At 35.3% G+C, this 20,203-nt stretch overlaps 3 protein-coding genes across 3 annotated transcripts; 2 read left to right on the forward strand and 1 right to left on the reverse strand.

Moving 5' to 3' along the window:
- The first annotated feature begins 4,500 nt into the window (after positions 1-4,500).
- Positions 4,501-6,845, forward strand: echs1 (enoyl CoA hydratase, short chain, 1, mitochondrial). Its single transcript, XM_067385255.1, has 8 exons — positions 4,501-4,634; positions 4,965-5,162; positions 5,254-5,381; positions 5,472-5,571; positions 5,669-5,773; positions 5,852-5,971; positions 6,140-6,207; positions 6,294-6,845. The coding sequence occupies exons 1-8, from the start codon at positions 4,544-4,546 to the stop codon at positions 6,357-6,359; spliced, it is 876 nt and encodes a 291-aa protein (XP_067241356.1). The 5' UTR covers positions 4,501-4,543; the 3' UTR covers positions 6,360-6,845.
- Positions 6,846-9,113: 2,268 nt separating this feature from the next.
- Positions 9,114-11,349, forward strand: fuom (fucose mutarotase). The gene is made up of 6 exons (XM_067385256.1): positions 9,114-9,252; positions 9,755-9,823; positions 10,133-10,200; positions 10,331-10,429; positions 10,702-10,775; positions 10,852-11,349. The coding sequence occupies exons 1-6, from the start codon at positions 9,168-9,170 to the stop codon at positions 10,916-10,918; spliced, it is 462 nt and encodes a 153-aa protein (XP_067241357.1). The 5' UTR covers positions 9,114-9,167; the 3' UTR covers positions 10,919-11,349.
- A 191-nt stretch (positions 11,350-11,540) lies between these two features.
- si:ch211-217g15.3 (uncharacterized protein LOC368914 homolog) lies at positions 11,541-13,170 on the reverse strand. Its single transcript, XM_067385257.1, has 4 exons — positions 13,085-13,170; positions 12,901-12,967; positions 12,561-12,595; positions 11,541-12,213 (listed from the first exon to the last, which is right to left on the reverse strand). Exons 1-4 carry the CDS (start codon positions 13,090-13,092, stop codon positions 11,691-11,693), a joined length of 633 nt encoding a protein of 210 aa, XP_067241358.1. The 5' UTR covers positions 13,093-13,170; the 3' UTR covers positions 11,541-11,690.
- Positions 13,171-20,203: the final 7,033 nt, after the last annotated feature.

The following is a 20,203-nucleotide window of genomic DNA, read 5'->3' on the forward strand; positions in this document are numbered from 1 at the left end:
GCAAGCACACCCGAGCACGCTCCAGAAAGGACTTCTCACAGGTGACCATGTGCACCTGTGCATTTGCCACAGGCAGTGAAGGCCTCTGGGCCGCAGCTCACACAAAGACATCAGCAACATCTGCATTTTCACTCGTTTTGCCCTCTAACCTCTCATTGGAATGATTTCTGAGTATTGTATCATAACAGGTTGGTGAATGGTTGCAATATCAGATGTGTGTTTTCCAGTATCCTTGCTTCACATTGTAGCTTATTTGTTTAGCTTTGATAATTTTTCAGGGATCGCACATTTTGATATGCACTCTGTGGCAGTACCATGCGCCACTGGGATTTAGCTGCTCTCCATAGACACTGCCAATGTAGTCGTGCTTGTAGTCTAGTCAAAATGATCCAAAACTCAGGAAATCAGATAAAGTTGATTTACTTCATTTCATTCTGATGACAAAAATGCTTTAAATTGTTATTAGATAGACTATCTTGACATACTTTGGCTGCTAGAAAATTGGAGCTCAGATTCAGCATTTGCCGTACCGTCTGGGTTTGATTTGCGTTATTTTATCTCAGTAATTTTTATGTTTTTGGAAGGAAGATGTTATTTGATCTCCAAATTGTGTAGTAGGGTGTATGGCAGACATGCATAAATAGCTGTTACCTCCTGTATCTGGTCATTGCAACTATTCATTTTTTTTGGGAGATATACAGTGATATGTCACACGAAATTGTTGTAGAATGTCACATTTTATTTAACTTGAGGTTAAGAGGGAGTTTTTATTTTTGGAAATGAAGCACTGAAATTTGATCATCCAGCCATTCTCTTCCAAGCTAGTGCAGTATTTAAGTACAACTATATAATGTAAAATCCTTGGCAACCAAACCAACAAATTACTGCTTTTGGACACAGATGTTTATTTAGATTGTATTCTGTGAGGAATGACAGTGATTTTTCCACTCATCTGTTTACGCTTTATTATAAGCACCTAGTAAAAGTTGTTGAAGGAGCAGAAATAACAGGGCTAAATTGTTTCTTGAATGTACCATCATCCACTCATAGGCTTCGTAATAGCTTAGCTGTGGATGTAAAGTGAGTGTCTTCACAGGAAAAAAAAAGATCCCGTCCTCCTTATTCTTACTCCTTATGTCACTCCTCTAAATATAAACACAGAAAAGGGTCAGCATATTTCCTGTGTTCAGCAATGCTTTTTGCCCCTCTACCCTGCAGTGCACACCCACATTCCCACAATCCTCTCAGTTGTCTTCTGCTCCACCTCCACTTGTAGGACTGAATTAGTGTGATATCAGTGATTATTATTGCTACTAATTACATTAAATTATAATACCTGAGAAATGATTCTTGATTTGCATTTTGCATGACATGCATAAACTACTGTTCAAAAGTTGGGGGGCAGTAAGCATTAAAAAAAAAAAAGAAAAAGAAATATATATATATATATATTTTTTTTTTTAATGCTTTTGAAAGGTCTCTTATAATTACCAAGGCTGTTTATTTGATCATATTTGATCAAATGAATATATATATATATAAAATATATATTCCTGTGGTGGTAAAGCTGAATTTTCAGCAGCCATTCCTCCAGTCTTCAGTGTCACATGATCCTTCAGAAATCATTCTAATATGCTGATTTGGTGCTCAAAACACATTTCTTATTATCAATGTTCAAAACAATTGTGCTGCTTAATATTTTTGTGGAAACCGTAATTCATTTTTTTCATGATTATATAATGAATAGAAAGCATTTTATTTGAAATATAAATCTTTTTTTACAAATGCAAGTCTTAACTGTCACTTTTGATCAATTTAATGCATCCTTGCTAAATTCAGGTATTAATTTATTTTAAAATAAAAAATCTTAATGACCCCAAACTTTTGAACAGTAGTGTATGTAGTACTGCGGTCATGTCAGCCGTTGTGTTGATCAATGTGCTCCGTACTGTAGTGAAGAAGCTGCCAATGCTTCTCATCTGTCAGTATTTATTCGGGTCAGTATTGTAATATTTTATAATATTATAATTGTGTCCTGGAACACATGGAAACCGAGTCAGTGATGAATGAAGTTGAAGGGCTGCTGTTTTTGTCTACTTTACAGGCCGATCTGCTTGACTGAATTTCATGTGATGGAATAATGCTATTATTTGCCAGAGAGTACTTAACACCAGCCAGAAACCATCAGTGTTTGGGTTAGAATATTTATCGACTGCAGTGGGGAACTGTTCTATTCTAAAGATCCTTAATGTGTTGAGAAGGTACTCCTGATAGAAAACTCCAGCTGAATAAACTATTGTACATTTAATGTGAAGTAGGCCATTTTTACACTCTGAATATATTGGCCAATTTTCTCTGCAACCGTTCATGTCACAAACTTATGCAGTGTTTATTTAATGAGAACTGATATTGCAATACAAGCAATGTGGTCCTTGACCACACACCCATCTGACATGTTGTGGCAAACACACTCTGATAGGACACATTTAGCAGCTGAAACCTGGTCAACAGGACCAATACAATACATTTAACAATATTGCAGTTTAAATGCTAAATCTGTGAGTTGCTTCATTTTGTCTGGTGCTGTTTTAATGTTGACCATCATTTGGTCTCTGAACAGTGAGTGTGTGAAATTACACCTGGATAATTGAAAAATGGGGAGGGAGAATCTGTTTTTACAAATATAACAGGTGAGAAAGGAGAGAATGTCAAAAGTGTTGACTGTGCTGTAAGAAACCTTAGTATAGTAATGGATTTCATTAATGTATTTGGCAGAAACTGTTATCCAAAGTGACTTAAAGTGCATTCAAGGCATATCAGTATGATTTCATCAGACTCCCTATGATCCTTCTAATATTCGCTATTACAGATACCAGTTCTAATGCTTCCATTTTCCTTGCTGTTTCTTGTCTTGTATCTCAAAATAAATTAACAATCTTTCCAACTGATCATATTTATGAGGATTCAAAATGAATGTCTTGGTTGTAAACTATTGTTATGAAGCCTTCGAATTTTGGATGTACATATACTAAACAGGGCCTCTATATGCTTCATTGTTTTATATATATATATATATATATATAAACTTTTTTGCTACTGCAATAATGTCTAGACACTAAAGAGAGTGTTTATGGTGTATGTGATATTTAGTTTGAGTGTTTACCAATTCATCAACACTTCAGCTGATTTCTTTATACTCTAGGTAGCATGTTTTTTTTTTCTTTTTCTCTCTCTCTCTCTCTTTTGGATATTCAGAGCTTTTCTTTTAGAGCCCAATATGTCACTTATTTTATTTGAAGATTATTTCAGAGGTGTATGTGTATTTCTAAAGTGGCCCATTATTTAGAGCTAGTTTGTGATGTTGGATGTAGTTGTACAATCATTTTCATGAGTTAAATCAAGACCTGAAGAGTTGGTTTAGTGTGCTTTCAAAACTTGGTATTTATCAGAAATGTGCCTATGGAAATACAGCATTGGTGTTTGGGATCTAAAATTGAATTTTTACTAATGACTTAAACCAACAGACTAAATTGTAATGTAATGCAATGCACCTTTTTTTCGTGTGTGGTTAAAGCAAGTGTTGTAATTGAAATAAATGAAATAAAACAAACAATAAAACTTAAAATTTGCCAAGGTATTACATGTTTGCTCTCTAGAATACCCTGTAAATGTGCTGCCATATGTTACACCTACACCCTGTGTGGATAAATATATGCATTACAAATACCTAAAGGCACACCTCAAAATGATTAATACTACTGGATAAATGGTTGATACGTGAGTACATTATTGTGTTTTGGTTTTATTTCATGAATTTTGTAACCTTCATGAGTTTCATTGCTTTTCTAACTGATTTACAGACCAATAAATCAATCCTTACAGACTTTGAAATCATTTAATGTGTCCTAAGTAAGCTCTTGGCAGTTTGCCCTTTCAAACAAAACTGAAGTCAGTAAACAGCATCAAACCCTGAAATATTGTATGTTACAAGAATAAAGCGCCCTCTGTTGGCTAGTTTCTTCTATTGGAGAAAGAAATATATCAAGTATTAATATCATTAATACAAATTCTTTACTGTAATAAGTATAACGTTTTTTAAAAACGATAATTAGCATTACCCTCAGATCATTCCTCTTAATGTAAGCCAAACATCAACTGGCAATACAAACGATAGATTTGCACAATGGTGGCCAGTAAGTGACCAATAGATGGAGCTATACGCGCAAAAACGTGCCATACGTTGTTGCCATTACTTTTCCATCGAATCCTTGTTTTAAAAAGAATCCAAGTATTAAACAGGGAATAAAAAGAAAAACACGTGTGTTTGTACATATTTGTGTGGCTCAACACTAAGAAAAGTTAAATTCCCATTTGAGGTGATTACGAGAAAATCAAACAAACCTTATTATATAGCAGTTGTCAAATGCTAACGGAAGAGGGATTTTCTAACACAATATCTGGCATCCTGATTACGCTGTGACGTCAGCATTGACAGCCAATCAACGCTTCAGCGTCGCAGTGTCACCGTTGACCTCGCACAACCATGGCGCTGCTCTGCAGATCCACAGGGTTACTTCTCAAAAACAGTAAACTGCTACCCTCTGCATTAGCCGCAACAAGGCAATGCAGTTCAGGTAATAGGAACCATGTCTGCTTAAAAGTAATGGCTTCCTTTTCCATTTCACTCTCGAGTTTAGCTTTGTTTGGAAACTTGCGTCATTTGCCTGTTCTGGTTCTGTGACTGACTGCTGAAAGTGTTGTTGTACCTGCAGCTTTATAATGGAAACACTGTGGCCTCTGCAGCTAACCTTCTGTGTGCTTGTTTACAATCCAAACATATTTAAAAATAAGAATAGGAATATTAATATAATAAAGAGGTGATGTATCTGACAAATCAATTATGTTTTTAGTCATTAAAAAATTGGATTGAGTAAATTTGTCCCCTATCCTCATCTCTTTTGCAGGTGGCCAGTATCAGTATATACTGGTTGACAAAAAAGGTGAAAAGAAGAATGTCGGTTTCATCCAACTGAATAGACCAAAGGCCCTGAATGCTCTTTGTGATGGGCTTATGATGGAGGTGGGCAAAGCCCTTGATGCATTCGAGGATGACAGAGAAGTGGGAGCAATTGTCGTCACAGGGAGTGAAAAAGCCTTTGCAGGTGTGAAACTGTCAATAAAACTGGTTGTGTGTTATATTGAATTCCTTTGGACTGGTCGTTGTAAATTGTATTGACACTTTTGCTTTGATAGCTGGAGCTGATATTAAAGAGATGCAGAATCGAACCTTTCAAGAGTGCTATGGTGGAAACTTCTTGGCACATTGGAACCGGGTATCAACAGTCAAAAAGCCTGTTATTGCTGCTGTCAATGGGTTTGCGGTAGGTAAATGATTTCAGTTAGTCATTAGAAAGCCTGTTTAAACCTTAATTCCCACTCAAGCATGAACATGAAGTGTTTGTCCTGTCCAGCTTGGTGGAGGATGCGAGTTTGCCATGATGTGTGACATAATCTATGCTGGGGAAAAGGCACAGTTCGGACAGCCAGAAATCTTGCTCGGGACCATTCCTGGTACAACAAAGCATCAGTTTTTTGATTATTGTACAATAATTATAAATGGCAATGTTTTTTTTAAAAAAGGTAGCTGACATGATTTCTTTGGCTCCAGGTGCTGGTGGCACTCAGAGGCTTACAAGAGCAGTGGGAAAATCCCTTGCGATGGAGATGGTTCTCACAGGAGACCGAATCTCAGCTCAGGAGGCCAAACAGTCTGGTTTGTCTTGCAAACATACAGTTGCACTACAGCTTCTTTCTTCTCACAGTTTAAGGACTAATGTATTCATCTTTATAGGTCTGGTAAGTAAAGTATTTCCTGTGGATCAGCTGGTTTCAGAAGCGATCAAATGTGGAGAGAAAATAGCTGGCAATTCCAAACTTGTGTCAGCCATGGCGAAGGAAGCTGTTAATGCAGGTAAGGGATTCATTCGAGATAGAAGATATTTTTTGTTGCTCAAATTTATTCTGCTCATATTACATGAGTAAGGCTTTCAACATTAGGTTCATGCATTCAAAAATGATTAAAAAAATGCATAAAGTCCTCTGCAGCCTTTTAGAATCTTTATTTGAACTTTACTTACAGCCTTCGAACTGACTTTAGCCGAGGGCAGTCGACTTGAGAAAAGATTGTTCCATGCAACCTTTGCTACGGTGCGGCCACTTTTCTTCCATTTATTCATTTCCTTTCAAGCAAAATGATTTCTTCTTTCTTGAACTTGCTGTGTTCTCGTTTTCAGGAGGACAGAAAAGAGGGCATGACTGCCTTTGTCGAGAAAAGAAAGGCTGCTTTCCAGGACAATTAAAATTCCGGTGGAAAAATATGGTGATGTTTAGTTTGTGATCTAATGTTGATATTAAAGTACTCTACTTTGCCTTAATTTCCTATTTAGTGTTTATGAAAAAAAAAAAACATCCAGATTTATGTAATTGGGCTGTCAGATGTGTATACCTGAAGTTTCACATTTTATTATATTATCACTTTGAAATCTTTGCTGATACACCATCGATGGATCCAGTACATTAACTTCTGTGTGATTGAAACACTAAATAATGCATTGTAATAAACATTTGAACAGTTCAAACGAGAAAATGCCATTGCTATAGCCTTCTTAAACTGTTTGTAATTACTGTACAACTCTATGTAAGATTTTGCAAAAATCCTCTGATTTGACTGCATGCTGTATCTGGCCATTCTTTGGCTCATTCATTCAATAGAGACCGCGCAATTACACTTTGTACACTCAAGGTGGTGCTGTGGGTGTATTTTCAGTCACTCGTGCAGCGCATCTAGTGAGAGAAATAAAGTCGCTTTAGTAGTATTTTGTTGTGGTAGGTTATTCTTTAAATTTTTATATTTGCTAATAATCTAAAATTCTTTTATTACAATATAATATTAAGTTGTCTAATATGAGGTAGTGCAAAATAAGATTTTGAGGGACGCGAATTATAGTTTTTAATAGCGCAAGTCAGGTTTTGTGCGGTAGGCACATTGAAATTGATTTATTGACAAACAACACGATTAACTTATTATTCTTAACAAAAACGCCTTTTTTCCTAAACGTATTCTCAGTAATCAGGTCATCCTAGCCTATATCACTATGTCCAATGTGTGGAAATTGAAAAATTTTTAGGACGATGGTTTATAAATAACTAGTATTTTTCATCTTATTAATATGCGTTTTTTCCTGTTTTTGAAGATTATCTTAATTATTTGCTTTTTGTTTTCGTTTTCCGTGAACCTAAATGCAGTTTATGAAATGTCGCTGCTTTAAACCAAACCGCTCAAACTTTCTAATTATTGATGAATTACTCTAAAGTTTCTAATGTCGCTTAATCATCACCTGTCAGGTTAAAGATCACCAGAGAACTTGCAACCCACTTTTACGCATTAAACACTGACCATTTTATGTGAAATACAGCGTCCAGAAGGACCACAGCAAATGTAATTATAGGACGAGTCTATTCATCTCAATTGCACATCAACTAAGGGCATTTTCTCACTTGAAAATCTTGGCTTTTTTTTCCGCACGGCGTCGTTCCAAACACTCTCAAAAGTCCATAGCCTAATTGATTTTAATTTTCATTCAATATTCCCTCAGAGTCCAGCTTTCTTCTCAGCCCCTGGAACAAAACTTTTAAAAGAGAAGAAAAAAACTTTCTCTCCACACACCGCAACAGCACAAAGGTCTCCTTAAAGACAGCAAAAGAGAGGTTCCACTTTGAAGTCTATCCCCTGCTAACGAAAGGTCAAAATAATAAATGTAGACCGAATTGAGGCGCTCAGCGCAGACAAAAGAGGCAAAACGTTACATTTTGGCAAAGGCAGCTCCTCATAGCGTGATAAACTCATTTAAAAAAGCAGAACCAAAGAGGGAGCAGCATGGTTCCTCGGTAAAAGAAAGGAGCTTTGAACTGATCAGACAGTCTTGGCTCCTCCGAATGTCTTTTCTTCCATCAGTCTTCCATCTTTCCACTTTCACTCTACATTTAGCAGCTGCAAAGCCTCCACACACCTCTTTTGGAGCAAATTTCTCTGAATTACAACCACATCACCGGCGGTTCTTCATCAGTAGCAGCTGCACGTCTAGGTGTCGTTCTTCATTTGGACGCCGAGTTTAAGTTCAATTAGCTTGCTAATGTTTTTTTTTTCTTTTTTTTCTTCAAATAAATGTCCCAGCTATGGAAAAATGCTCTCCAGCCTTGTGTATCATAAAATTTCCATTTACCAACAATAACATTTGATTAGACATGGGGCCTATAATACTTAATATTTAGCATTGGACCTTGTAGGAATTTAACTTCAGAACATAGGCCATATATGGGGTCAAGAGAAATAATATATTACAATTTCACGCGTAAAATGTATATTGCGTCATGAGTGTTGTGAGTTCAGTCACACTGAAGATGATTTGATGGATTTTTCCTCAACATTTTACTCTAACTGAAGTTTCACATCAAGTTTGCAGCGTAATTAACTGGTTCGCATTTTGAGTAAGATTACAACAGAGACGTGCATGGAAAAACTGAAATAATGAATTTGAAAACACCTGTTGCTAAGTCCTGCTAATTTAAAGATCTATATTACGATGAGCGCCACTGCCACTGATGTTAGGCCATTTTAGGCCAAATATATTTTTTTAAATGTATACTAAATGAATAAAACACACAGTTTGTAGGCTATACTACCGACCAGAGTGGATGATGTTACCTCGTCCTCCTCACAGAAAGGATATTTCTGTTCTCCAGTGTAAATTTAGCGCTCTCTGACAGCTTAATGCAATTTTTATTAGGCTATTTGCACCCTGCAACATTCTGAAAATGTAAGGAGGCATGACTCTAACACAAGTTCACAAACAAATGTATGCAAAAACAATGAATATGCCTTCTCATTCTGATACAGATTCAAACATGACCAGTCTTGAACACAGATGAATTAAAAACAGACTACTGTCATTGGTATGCAAAGGAACGCAAATTACGTAGCTATTCGAAACGTAGGTTGCGTTAGAAACGTAGGCTAGCTAGGCTATTATTTCGTGTAACCAATTGAAATACATTAAAGGGTCACATGACTCCCCGCAAACTCGCTTGTGTTCTGTCACCGCTTTGAAATGGTTATACTAAAAGGAATTCCATCAATACTTACGCCTGAGTTATTGTATGTTTTGGCGCAAATGGGTCATGGAGATGAACTAGGTAAGTCTAATGAGATCGGATCACATGCGGCGTCTCTCTTGCAAACGTCAAGCCAAACCAAAGCTCTTGCATTACACGTTTATGAATGAATCTAAGACGATATACCTGCTTGTATCATTATAGTATGTCCTTGGTTTATTTTAAGTTAGATGCGATTTTAAAACGCCATGGATAAATCCTTGTTCGAACAGTAAAACGGGAAGTGATATTTGGCAGTGCTCACCACGCAACACGCGCTTTCATTTCGATCATCAAAATGTCACTCAGAAAACTTTGTAGGCTGTCTCTCATAAAAATGTCACATTTTTATGATGTCTAAGCTAAAGCACATATCCACTCTTTCGACTCCCGCTGATGTTGAAAAGCGTCGGTTTAATGTCCGTCTGCAGCTTTGAGTGGATCTGGTTTGTCTAATGAGCACAGACGAGATGTCATTGCAACAATACTTTTATAAGAAATGAACGTCATGTGTGGATTGTCATGTAGCCTGTCACTTTTTTAGTTCTTGCAGATGCAAATTTTCCATCCACATCTATTTGCAAATGTGGTCCAGTGGAGATAAGAGCGGATGGTATGTGTCCTACAAAGTTACCTTAACAAAAATGTAGCTTCTACTTTCGAAATTTGTAGATGTACTTTCGTTAAAAAAAAAAATCTAATGATTTAACACCTCTCTTATACTGTTTGAAAGAGATCTCATATTAATTTACAGTATTATGGTTTTACATAAGTAATAATTATTTTGTAAATTATGTTTACCATTTTGTATTTTTAGATATCTGCTGACCCCAAAATATGCATTAGTTGAACATACAAAAATGTCAAACTGTGACACTGCTGTGCGAGGCATTCAAGTGTATGGTCTGATTTATTCTTTAAGGTGTAGGTATACCAGAACTTCTGAAGGCAATACTGAGGCTTTTTCCTCTTGATACCTACGAGGATTCAGTGGGTGATAACGTTCTCTGGCATCTTTCATTTTTTATATGGCTAAACCACAAAGTTAAACCCTGTTCATGTATGTAACTTTTCATAATTGTAGGTTGTGTCTGTAACTGAATATGGTCTGATTTGTTAGGCAGCTGTCATGGACCTTGTGCAGAGTGACAAATTAAAGGGGCTGAAAGTGCTGGTATGGGACCGGTACTCTGCCCTCCTGAAACAAGCAGGATCAGATGTAAGCTATTATATACATAAAAGGTCATAACTCATATGACAAGGACTATTCATCACAACTGAAATTATATTTGACCAAGCTAGGCTTACAAAGGGAATACAAATCATTTGTCCAGGATATCAAATTTATAGACACACACACACATTATATATATATATATATATATATATATATATATATATATATATATATATATATATATATATATATATATATATATATATAAACCATACTCTAACAAACAGTCTTAAAAATTAACATGCTTTTTTCAGGGTAACATCAACTTTGTTGAGCGGTTTGCATTTTATGAGCGTGCCAAGAAGGCATTTGCTGTAGTGGCAACTGGGTGAGCATTTTTATTTATGATGATATGTTTAGCTATTTTTTATTTAAGAAAAATAATCCTTAAATCTCTCTGACAGGGAGACTGCACTGTATGGAAATCTTATCATCAAGAAAGGTGTCATTCCGCCTGATGAACAATGTTGAAAGAGGAGCTGTTTGGTACAGTTTTTCATTACCAAAGTGATTAGACCAAAAATACTATAGATAATGCACATATAAAATATCTTTATGTAACTGATATAAAACTATTGTATATGTTATTACTTATTGTATAAAAATGTATGTATGTTATTAATTTAGTGCCTTCATTTTAGATTTTGAAAAGGTTACTCAGTTAATTTTTTCTGTTCATATTTTCTGTAATAATGTGATGTTAATATAATAAGTAACAAGACAATTTCTCTAATAAAAAGAGAAAAATTGAACAATTCATACGGTAAAACTATTTGAAAATTCTTAACTGTATCCACTTTTCTTGATTAAAAAATAAAGTTTCATGAACTGAAAATCAGCTCTGTTTGAGCAAGATTTGATTTTTTTTTTTTTTTTATTTACCTATTTTATGTTTTACTACTTTTGTGCGACAGGTGTAGCTCAGTCCTCACCTGGCAGCATTTCATTATGTTGCCTATTGTTCTGTGAATCAATACTTTGCCTTAATAAATGCTTTTTTTTTTTTTTTTTTTCAATTTTATTATGATTGTATAAAAATGTACTTCATTTACTTATTTACAAAATGATTCAAACAGTAAGTCACCCATATAGCTTACTAGTTATGGTCACAGTCATCCTGGTATTGCTGAAAAAATCATGCTAAGACACATTTTATGATTTTAACAATAGAGATCATTTATTTAAAACTGCACATAATGAATTAACATCCAGCAGTTCTTTAGACACAACAAGACTTATTTTATCATTGCTTATGATAAAGGTCATCCAGGTCTACCTCTGGCTCTGTGTGCACTCTTTTGGGGCGAATGGGGAATATATTCATCGCCTTCTGGTCAGACTGATGTCCTTTGAGATCTGCGTGGTACAGGTCATCTTTGTCCTCTTCAGGACTTGAGTAGATGGGCCTGGCATTACCTCCAATTACATCCTTCTCTCCTCTCATTGGTTCAGCAGCTACACCAAACATGCCGTGGTATAGATCGTCCCTGTCTTCTTCTGGTTTGTCATACTTCTGTACCTGATCGTGTCCCAGTGGCTGAAAGTAGTTTTCATGCTGTTTTGGGTCAGCTGGATGTTTTATACTAAAGGAATGGTAGAGAGCATCTTTATCCTCTTCAGGTCTGTTGTATTTCTGCTGAATTACTTCTTTTACAGCTTTCCAAATCAACATGTTAGGATCGATGTCAAAATCTGTAATATCCATGTCCTGTGGTGGCTCCACCTCTTTAATTCCATGCATCATCTTCCCATTGGGATGATCAAAACTACAATGGAAAATAAATATTATTTCATATATTTGTGAATATTTGGTTGCATTGAAATATATATATATATATATAAATGTTTTACAAATTTCACACTATAGGGTCCAATTCTCACTATTAATTAGTAAGGTAGTTGTTAATTTTAGGTAATATTATGGGGGATGTAGAATATGGTCATGCAGAATAAGGCATTCATATGTGCTTTATAAGTACTAATAAACAGCCAATATCCTAAAAATATGCATACTAATAAGCAATAGGTAATAGTGAGAATTGTACCCCAAGCTAAAATTTTAAACTTTATATGTATACGATCCTTGTGTGCAGAAGGCAAGACAAGTACTTACACTGTGTCCTGAACTGCTTTGCCAAACACTTTTTCCTGTAAAAGCAACAAGCCAAAAATATTAAATATGTTTAAAATAATAAAATAAAGAGGTGAAAAAGTCCTGCCTATATGTCAGTAGTCACAGTTTGATATATAAGAAAAGACATTAAAATTACTGTTAAATTCTTTCCATCATTTTCTTCTTGCTCAAAATGGCAAGAAGGGTCAGGGCAGACCTTGTAAAAACAGTTGTAATTAAAAGCGACTATAGCCTTTGTTTGTTTTTTTCTTTTGTAACATAAGACAGTCAAAATATTTTGCTGTAAATTAAGAGTGTCCATATTAAAAGTTAAACATACCCTGGGCCCGTATGGCTTGGCTGAAGTGCTGAACAGCAGCACTGATAAGCAGATTAGAACAGAAAACCTTTAATGTGGGAAACAAAACAAGCTCTACTTCAAAATACAAAAAAAAATAGAAACATACTTTCTTGAAAACATATAAAAATATCTATATGTAACACTGAAGCTCATCATAACTCACCTCAGCATTGTGGTTCTGATACAGTGACTATCACAACAACATTTGAAAGCTGTTTTACATAGAGATGTGAAGACCAAACAATGTTACCTGTAATAAAAGAAGATCAAAGTTCAGCAACAAACTGACTTTGGACTAGGATTGCTTTATTTTTATGTATGGGCCTATATAAAATGTGTATTGTTTATGATTATTATTAGCCTACTTTTATTGTTGTTAATATTCTTTCTCCAGGTAATTAGGCCAAATATTTCATTGAAACAAACACTACAGGCTACAACTGCGACAAAGCTGCTTATTAAAATGATTTGGCATTTTAAATCTGTAATTTCTGCACTTTTTGTCGAACACTGCTATTATGTAATCTTTAATATGATAAAGAAAGCTAAACACACCTTTAAACATAAGAGTCGAAAGTTCAGCATAATTGAAAACTGATAATCATTCGCAGTTATCTGAACTACAGTAGCCTATGTTGTCGAAGTTTGTAATATATATGACTGAAAGGCAGAAGGGAATCGGAGTCTTCGAGGCGGCTTCTCAATTCAACGAGTTATTGCGGATTACAGTCGAAAACACATTAAAAAAATAAATAACTCTTTATAAAAATAGCCTAACGAATATTTAATGTAGCCTACATTACATATGACTTAATAAGGACACGACTAATTAGGAATAACGTAAAATTTGTACCGTTTTTATCCAACACAAAAACCCTAAATGTTTTGGTTTAAAGATGTTTGAGACAGACGTCCGACAACTAGATGCGAGTAAATGCAGTACAGGGTCAGGTTTGGGTTGAGGATTAAGGACTAAAGGTTACTTAGACTTCGGGATTCTGCCAGGGCTCCAACCACCCAAGTGGTGCTCTTTTCCCAAGCATCAAATAAAAACACAAGCCTATAGTCACGCGGTACACGACGCACATCCACAAGATTATATCTAGCTATCTGTGTAATGTTCATCAATTTATGTGAAAACTATATTGTAATAGTTAACTAAGTAAGCTAACTAGCTATAAAGTAGACAAGCACGTGCTGTTGAAGTGGAAGATGGACGTCTTTTGTTTGTGGCCTGAAACTGCATGCAGAAGATTTATATTAATTACAAAAGAAAACAAATACCTAAAACTCATTGTGAATTTTGCTATTGTGATGAATTGCAAAACATTTCATGACCAGGTTCAGGTTTATGAAGCATTTTAAAGGGTTAGTTCACCCAAAAATGAAAATTCTGTCATTAATTACTCACCCTCATGTCGTTCCACACCCGTGGAGACCTTCGTTCATCTTTAGAACACAAATTAAGATATTTTTGATAAGATCCGATGGCTCAGTGATGCCTGCATTGCCAGCAAGATAATTAAAACTTTCAATGCCCAGAAAGGTACTAAAGACGTGTTTAAAATAGTTCATGTGACTACAGTGGTTCAACCTTAATGTTATGAAGTGGCGAGAATACTTTTTGTGTGCCAAAAAAAAACAAAATAACCACTTTATTCAACAATATTTAGTGATGGGCGATTTCAAAACACTGCTTCATGAAGCTTCACAAATCTTTTATTTTGAATCAGTGGTTTGGAGCGTGTATCAAACTGCCAAAGTCACATGATTTCAGTAAGCGAGGCTTCGTTACGTCACAAGTATTTCGAAATGTTTCGAAATTTCAATGGTTTCAAATGGAAGTTTGATACACGCTCTGAACCACTGATTCAAAACAAAAGATTTGTAAAGCTTTGAAGTCGAAGACACCCGTCTTACGAGTGTGGAACATCATGAGGGTGAGTAATTAATGACAGAATTTTCATTTTTGGGTGAACTAACCCTTTAATGTATTCCATGGATATTTTTTTACTTAGCCTACTTTTAATATTTTGTACCACATTGGTGGCAGGGTAAACAACTGCAACTAATAAATGGCCACTAGCTCAACGAAAGGCCTCTGAGACATTGCATTGAGTTGATTCACTCACGTTTGAAAAGCTACTGCGTGATAGGCCGCACAGCATCATGTTTGTTCAGAAAGCCCCTTTTGTAAATGCGATTGCTATCCCATGGTGACTAATGGCACCCGTGCAGACGCTCTCATCTCCCACGGAACTGAGTCAAAAATCTGTGCAGCAGCAAAGAGCGTCTGACTGTGCGGCGTGAGACTGAGGGCAGACGAGCGCTTTGTGATCTTAATGCCAAGTGCTTGGCCTCATTACTGGGCTTACTGCAGGATCAAGTGCGAGATGATGTTTACTCACGGCTCGAGTGGAGACAACTTGAGTCACAGTCTCACTCTCACCTGGCAGGCTGTTTCAAAAGGCTCTCAGTAGGAAATGTGTGGCACCTGAGTTCCTCGCATGAGGAATTTATTCCAGTCAGTGTATTAACAAAGCCTTCAAGGCATCTCTGTAAAAAACATTCTCCTTTTCTCACCACTCTGACTGTGCATACCTGTAATTAGACAGATTGTGATTTTAATACAGCCGAAGCCTGTGGGGCCCCATACAGCGCTTTGATGCTTGTTTCACAGCCATAATACTCAAGTGGTTAAAAAGCGGAACGGGAATGATCAAACCTGCTTGGTTAATGAATACAAATTATGGCATTATCTTTGGAGTGACATGTCTTGTGGACTATTATGATGTTGCATGTTCTTCTATTTGTTGTTCTAAATGAATGTGTTTTGTGACAGTATATATATGCTTTCCTCACAAACCATGACTAAATAGAACATGTTTGCTTATTTGGTAACTTTATGAACCAGACTTATGCTGTACAAACTACAGGAAATAGCACAGAAGGAAAACATAAGCATGACTTAGAGGAACCTGAGGACAATATTCATGCATAAATCGACTGAATGTCTGTCATGCTTTTCATTTTAAACAACAGATTATTTGATTGGAGAGAATTTCCATTCAAAATATTCATGGTGCAAAACACACCACTGACCTGGACAAGAAACATTAAGGATATGATTTTTAATTTGAAATTTATTAAAGCATAAAAACGCACAAATGCTGTTTTCCTTTAGCTCAGGTCTACAACACTGTGGAATATAAACATTCCAGTTTTATAAAACGGTGCAATTAAATAATCAATTAGAAATTTATTAAATGCTGTAATAACACACCATGTCAAAATTGTAAGTTTTTGTCATTTCTTTAATTTCTGGTATTTTCATGCAGAATGCTTTTATATGCTGTTGTTGCGGCATTTTTTTAAGGTTATGAGGGTTATTATTTTAAGGTCATGAGGGTTATCAGATATCATAAAGAAAACAACCTAAACAGTCATCACGCTAAAACTTTATAAGAAAAATATTTTTTTTTTAGTGTGTTCTGAAGTGAGCAACTAAAAATCTCTTTAGTCAAGTATAGTCTGCTAATTATGACAGCAATCATTTGACTTCTTTTTTACATTTTTTATTTTAAAATCAAAAGGCCTTAACCAAAAGCCCCATAACCTCTGTTGTTGTCAATGAGTGTAAATTCTCCTGCATTGTTCTTTAAAATATTTGATTGCATATAAATAAATACATAATAAACTGAAAACAATAATAAATGATTGTCTATTTGGTTTTATTTAATACTATAGGGTTCCCAGATTTGCCTTCTGTTGCACATCGGCAGTCCACTAATTTATCTTTTAATAGAATAAACTCAGGAACTTAAGAAAAATAACATTGTGGGCATCAATAGTAATTTCTGGTCCTGTCAGAAATGTGCTACACGTGGTTGATGAACAGCCACACCCAGCCAAGCTGGATTTAATTAAATTGACACTGCTGTGCCTTTTCTCTCCATCAGCCGCACGGTTGCTGAGAGATGGACTGTAGGAGCAAATGGCCCACGGCATGGAACTAAATTAAGTGCTACAAAGTATTTATTGGGGCCAGTTATGTGGACCTCGTGCTTGATCAAGCACCTTCTCTTGTTGCCAAGGTAATCAGGGTTTGTATATAGAAACATTTCAGGAGAGTAAAGAACATAGAAGAGCAAACAAAACTTAGAAAAAATCTGCAGCATCTTATGATCAATAAAACATGAATGTGTCTCATTATGACAGTCTTGCCCACTGAAATTTCATTTTTAGGTATCTCTTATAAAGGTCAAAAAGTAATGAACACGTGAGAAACATTGCAGACCTTACATATGCATACTTGGCCTACTGTAAATCCAAGTTTCAGAAATGTGTACTCGCTGTTGCATAAACCTGTATTGGTTTATAACAGTTGGTGGCATAGTCAAGAGTTGTCACAGCTATTGGGTTTCCAACCACAAAATCAATGTGAATGTTCAGAAAACATTTAAAAGTAACATTGTTTGCAAAATGAGAAAATGGAATATTTCCTTAACAATAGAATGACCAAGAAAAAAGTATATTAAAAAAAAAAAAAAGGACGTTCAGAGAACATTTAGAAATAATGTTTCATAACTTAATGGTAACATTAGCAAAATGTTTTTTTAATAAAATAGCTGGGTTGATGATCTGGTATATTGCTATTTAGAAAATGCGTGTGTTTACACAGCTCTCTTTAGAAGTGCCTAAATCAACAAATTTAGTACTAAGAGCTTTAACTGATTTATTAATCGACACGACTGCGCACAACCCCTAACCACAGATGTCAGCAACATCATCACTGCCATATTTCTATAGCTCAAACACCCACACAAACCATATGCCTTGTGTAGACATGATGAGTTATCAAATCTAAATGAAATATCTTGATCTAACAGCAGCACAGACATGCATTTTTGTCTCATAACTTTCAAGGGCCCACTAGATATGATCTCATTTACTCATAAAATGTAAACCTGGATTTATTTTTCTTGGGCTGGGTCCAAACTCCCACTGTGTATGTTCTTCTTTGAGTCTCTCCAGGAATGTTCCAGAACTCTGCGCTGCTCAGTGACTGCGGCTAACAGCGAAACACGAGTTCTGTGTGAAACACTGCCCGTGGTCACTGCTGCCTATAGAACGCTACATGCCCAAACTATACATTTCATATGACATAGACACTGTGATTGCTTTTACCATCATTGTGGATGTTCAAATAAAGCAGAATTAACGGCAGTATGGCAAAAATACATATTTAGTTGCTGTAGGTGTCAAAGAAAAGTAGACATATTTAAATTATGGAGGGCTAAACGTACTCGGCGTGTTTACAATTATGGTATTCCTTTTCATATTCTGTAAACCCTCATTTTAAGCTTGGCCGGCACCAAATATATGCAAAGTCAATTTTTAATTTTCACTAAATCTGTGGACTAAGCACAGTGAAAACAAGCTGATTTATTTATTTGTTCTGGCTCCACATTAGCAGTTGAACACTATTTGTTTTAGTTAGTCAAAGAGCAGTCTGTGGCATTGGTCTGAGACAAGTTACCTACATTCCTTCATGGATGTAACCCTAGCAAAATTGCTCGCCTCACTTTAGGAGTCGATGTGTCACCCAAATTATTCTTTCTGCCTCTGTTTAGCATCTAGCCAATTAATTTGGATGACTATTTTGACATGTCACTGTAAATCTGTGAAACCACAGGTTGTATTGAACTGTCAAAGCCAAATATACGTTGGGTACATTAAGAGCTAAGTGGCTGAAAATGATATTGGTTCATGCTCTCTAGTTCTAAAAGACGTAATTCCAGCCAGATTTGATCATGTTTGATTACTCAGCATTTATGACATTTAGAACCCCTAATTTTCAGTCCAGCAGATGACGATGCAGTTCATCATTTAGCAACTGACAAAAGTAATTTTTTTCTGACTAGATCACTGACATCCTCATTAGTAACATTTTATTTTACCTATAAAAAATATTGGTGATGTCTGATTTTAGATATTTTGGTAACACTTTATCTAATGTCTTTATGTATAATGCATTATAAAGGTATTCATCATGTGCATTATATCTTTTCATAAATAGTAACCAAAGTTAAAACGCATTATAATATTTGCATATTCCTTGAGTGGTCTGAAATTGGTCATGTTTTAATGCATTATACTTTCTGAAGGTGTAACAATGAATAGAGAAGTATTATAATGTATAATAACTGTTACAATTATTCATGAGACCATACAATGCATTATAAGGTGCATTACAAGGCATAACAAATGCATTGCAAATACTTTTATAATGCATTATATAAAAAGGCTTCAAGTGTTACTGATTCATTTTTCAATAGGACAAAATGTAGTTACAATTGTAGCCACATTTTTTCCCTTAAAATGAATATCACATCAAGCCTCTACAATAAAGATATAAATGTAATATACTGAAAATTATAAACAAAAGCGTGTTAATGAATTTAAAGCTGCAGTGAACACAGTAGCTATAGTTTCAATATATATATATATATATATATATATATATATATGTTGTAAATGTTTCTTGTTCATTAAAGAAAAATGTTAAATGAAAAACAACCATATTTTAATCAGAAGATAAAATGTATAATGTTTTAGTTTAGGTAAGAACGGGGCTACCGGCCCGAATATGCTCATTTGTACTCAAGGAAGGCAGATTTATACTAACATTAACAACAAATAATGTCTCTGATTCTGAAAAGCAAAATGAAAGAGTAATATAGCTTTGAATAATCAGACATCTGTTACTATCTGAAAATCTTTACAAATCACGCTGGTACACCTTTGTGTTTGTGAAAAGGGAAGTTGTTTTGTGACTGCAAATGAAAAACAGTAGCAGACATGAACACCACTAACTTCCTCCTCTGAACGAAGGATGGCTCCATGTCGTCTACTTCTACTGTATGAAGGTTTGCCTATATTGAATCCATGTGTGTCAGCTTTCCCTTGCATTTAAAGGGAAGACTGCTTTCGAAACATGCTGCCACCCAGAGGACATGTACATCTACTTGTATTGCAGAAACGGGTGGTGGAATTTACTCAGAAAGGAAGCACCCCAACCGATGATGAAAAAATAGCACTCTTTATTTGTAAATACAAATGACAAAAACTAAACATTCATATAAACTGAAAAATTGATATAAAGAAAAACTGTATCCAGAAATAATATCCATAAATAGTTTAGAAAACAAATACGCACATCGGCACGTTTTATTATATACATTTCATTTTTATTGTATATATAATATTCTTGTGAATACAC

Source organism: Chanodichthys erythropterus, chromosome 5 (assembly GCF_024489055.1).
Source record: "Chanodichthys erythropterus isolate Z2021 chromosome 5, ASM2448905v1, whole genome shotgun sequence".
NCBI classification, from domain to species: Eukaryota; Metazoa; Chordata; class Actinopteri; order Cypriniformes; family Xenocyprididae; genus Chanodichthys; species Chanodichthys erythropterus.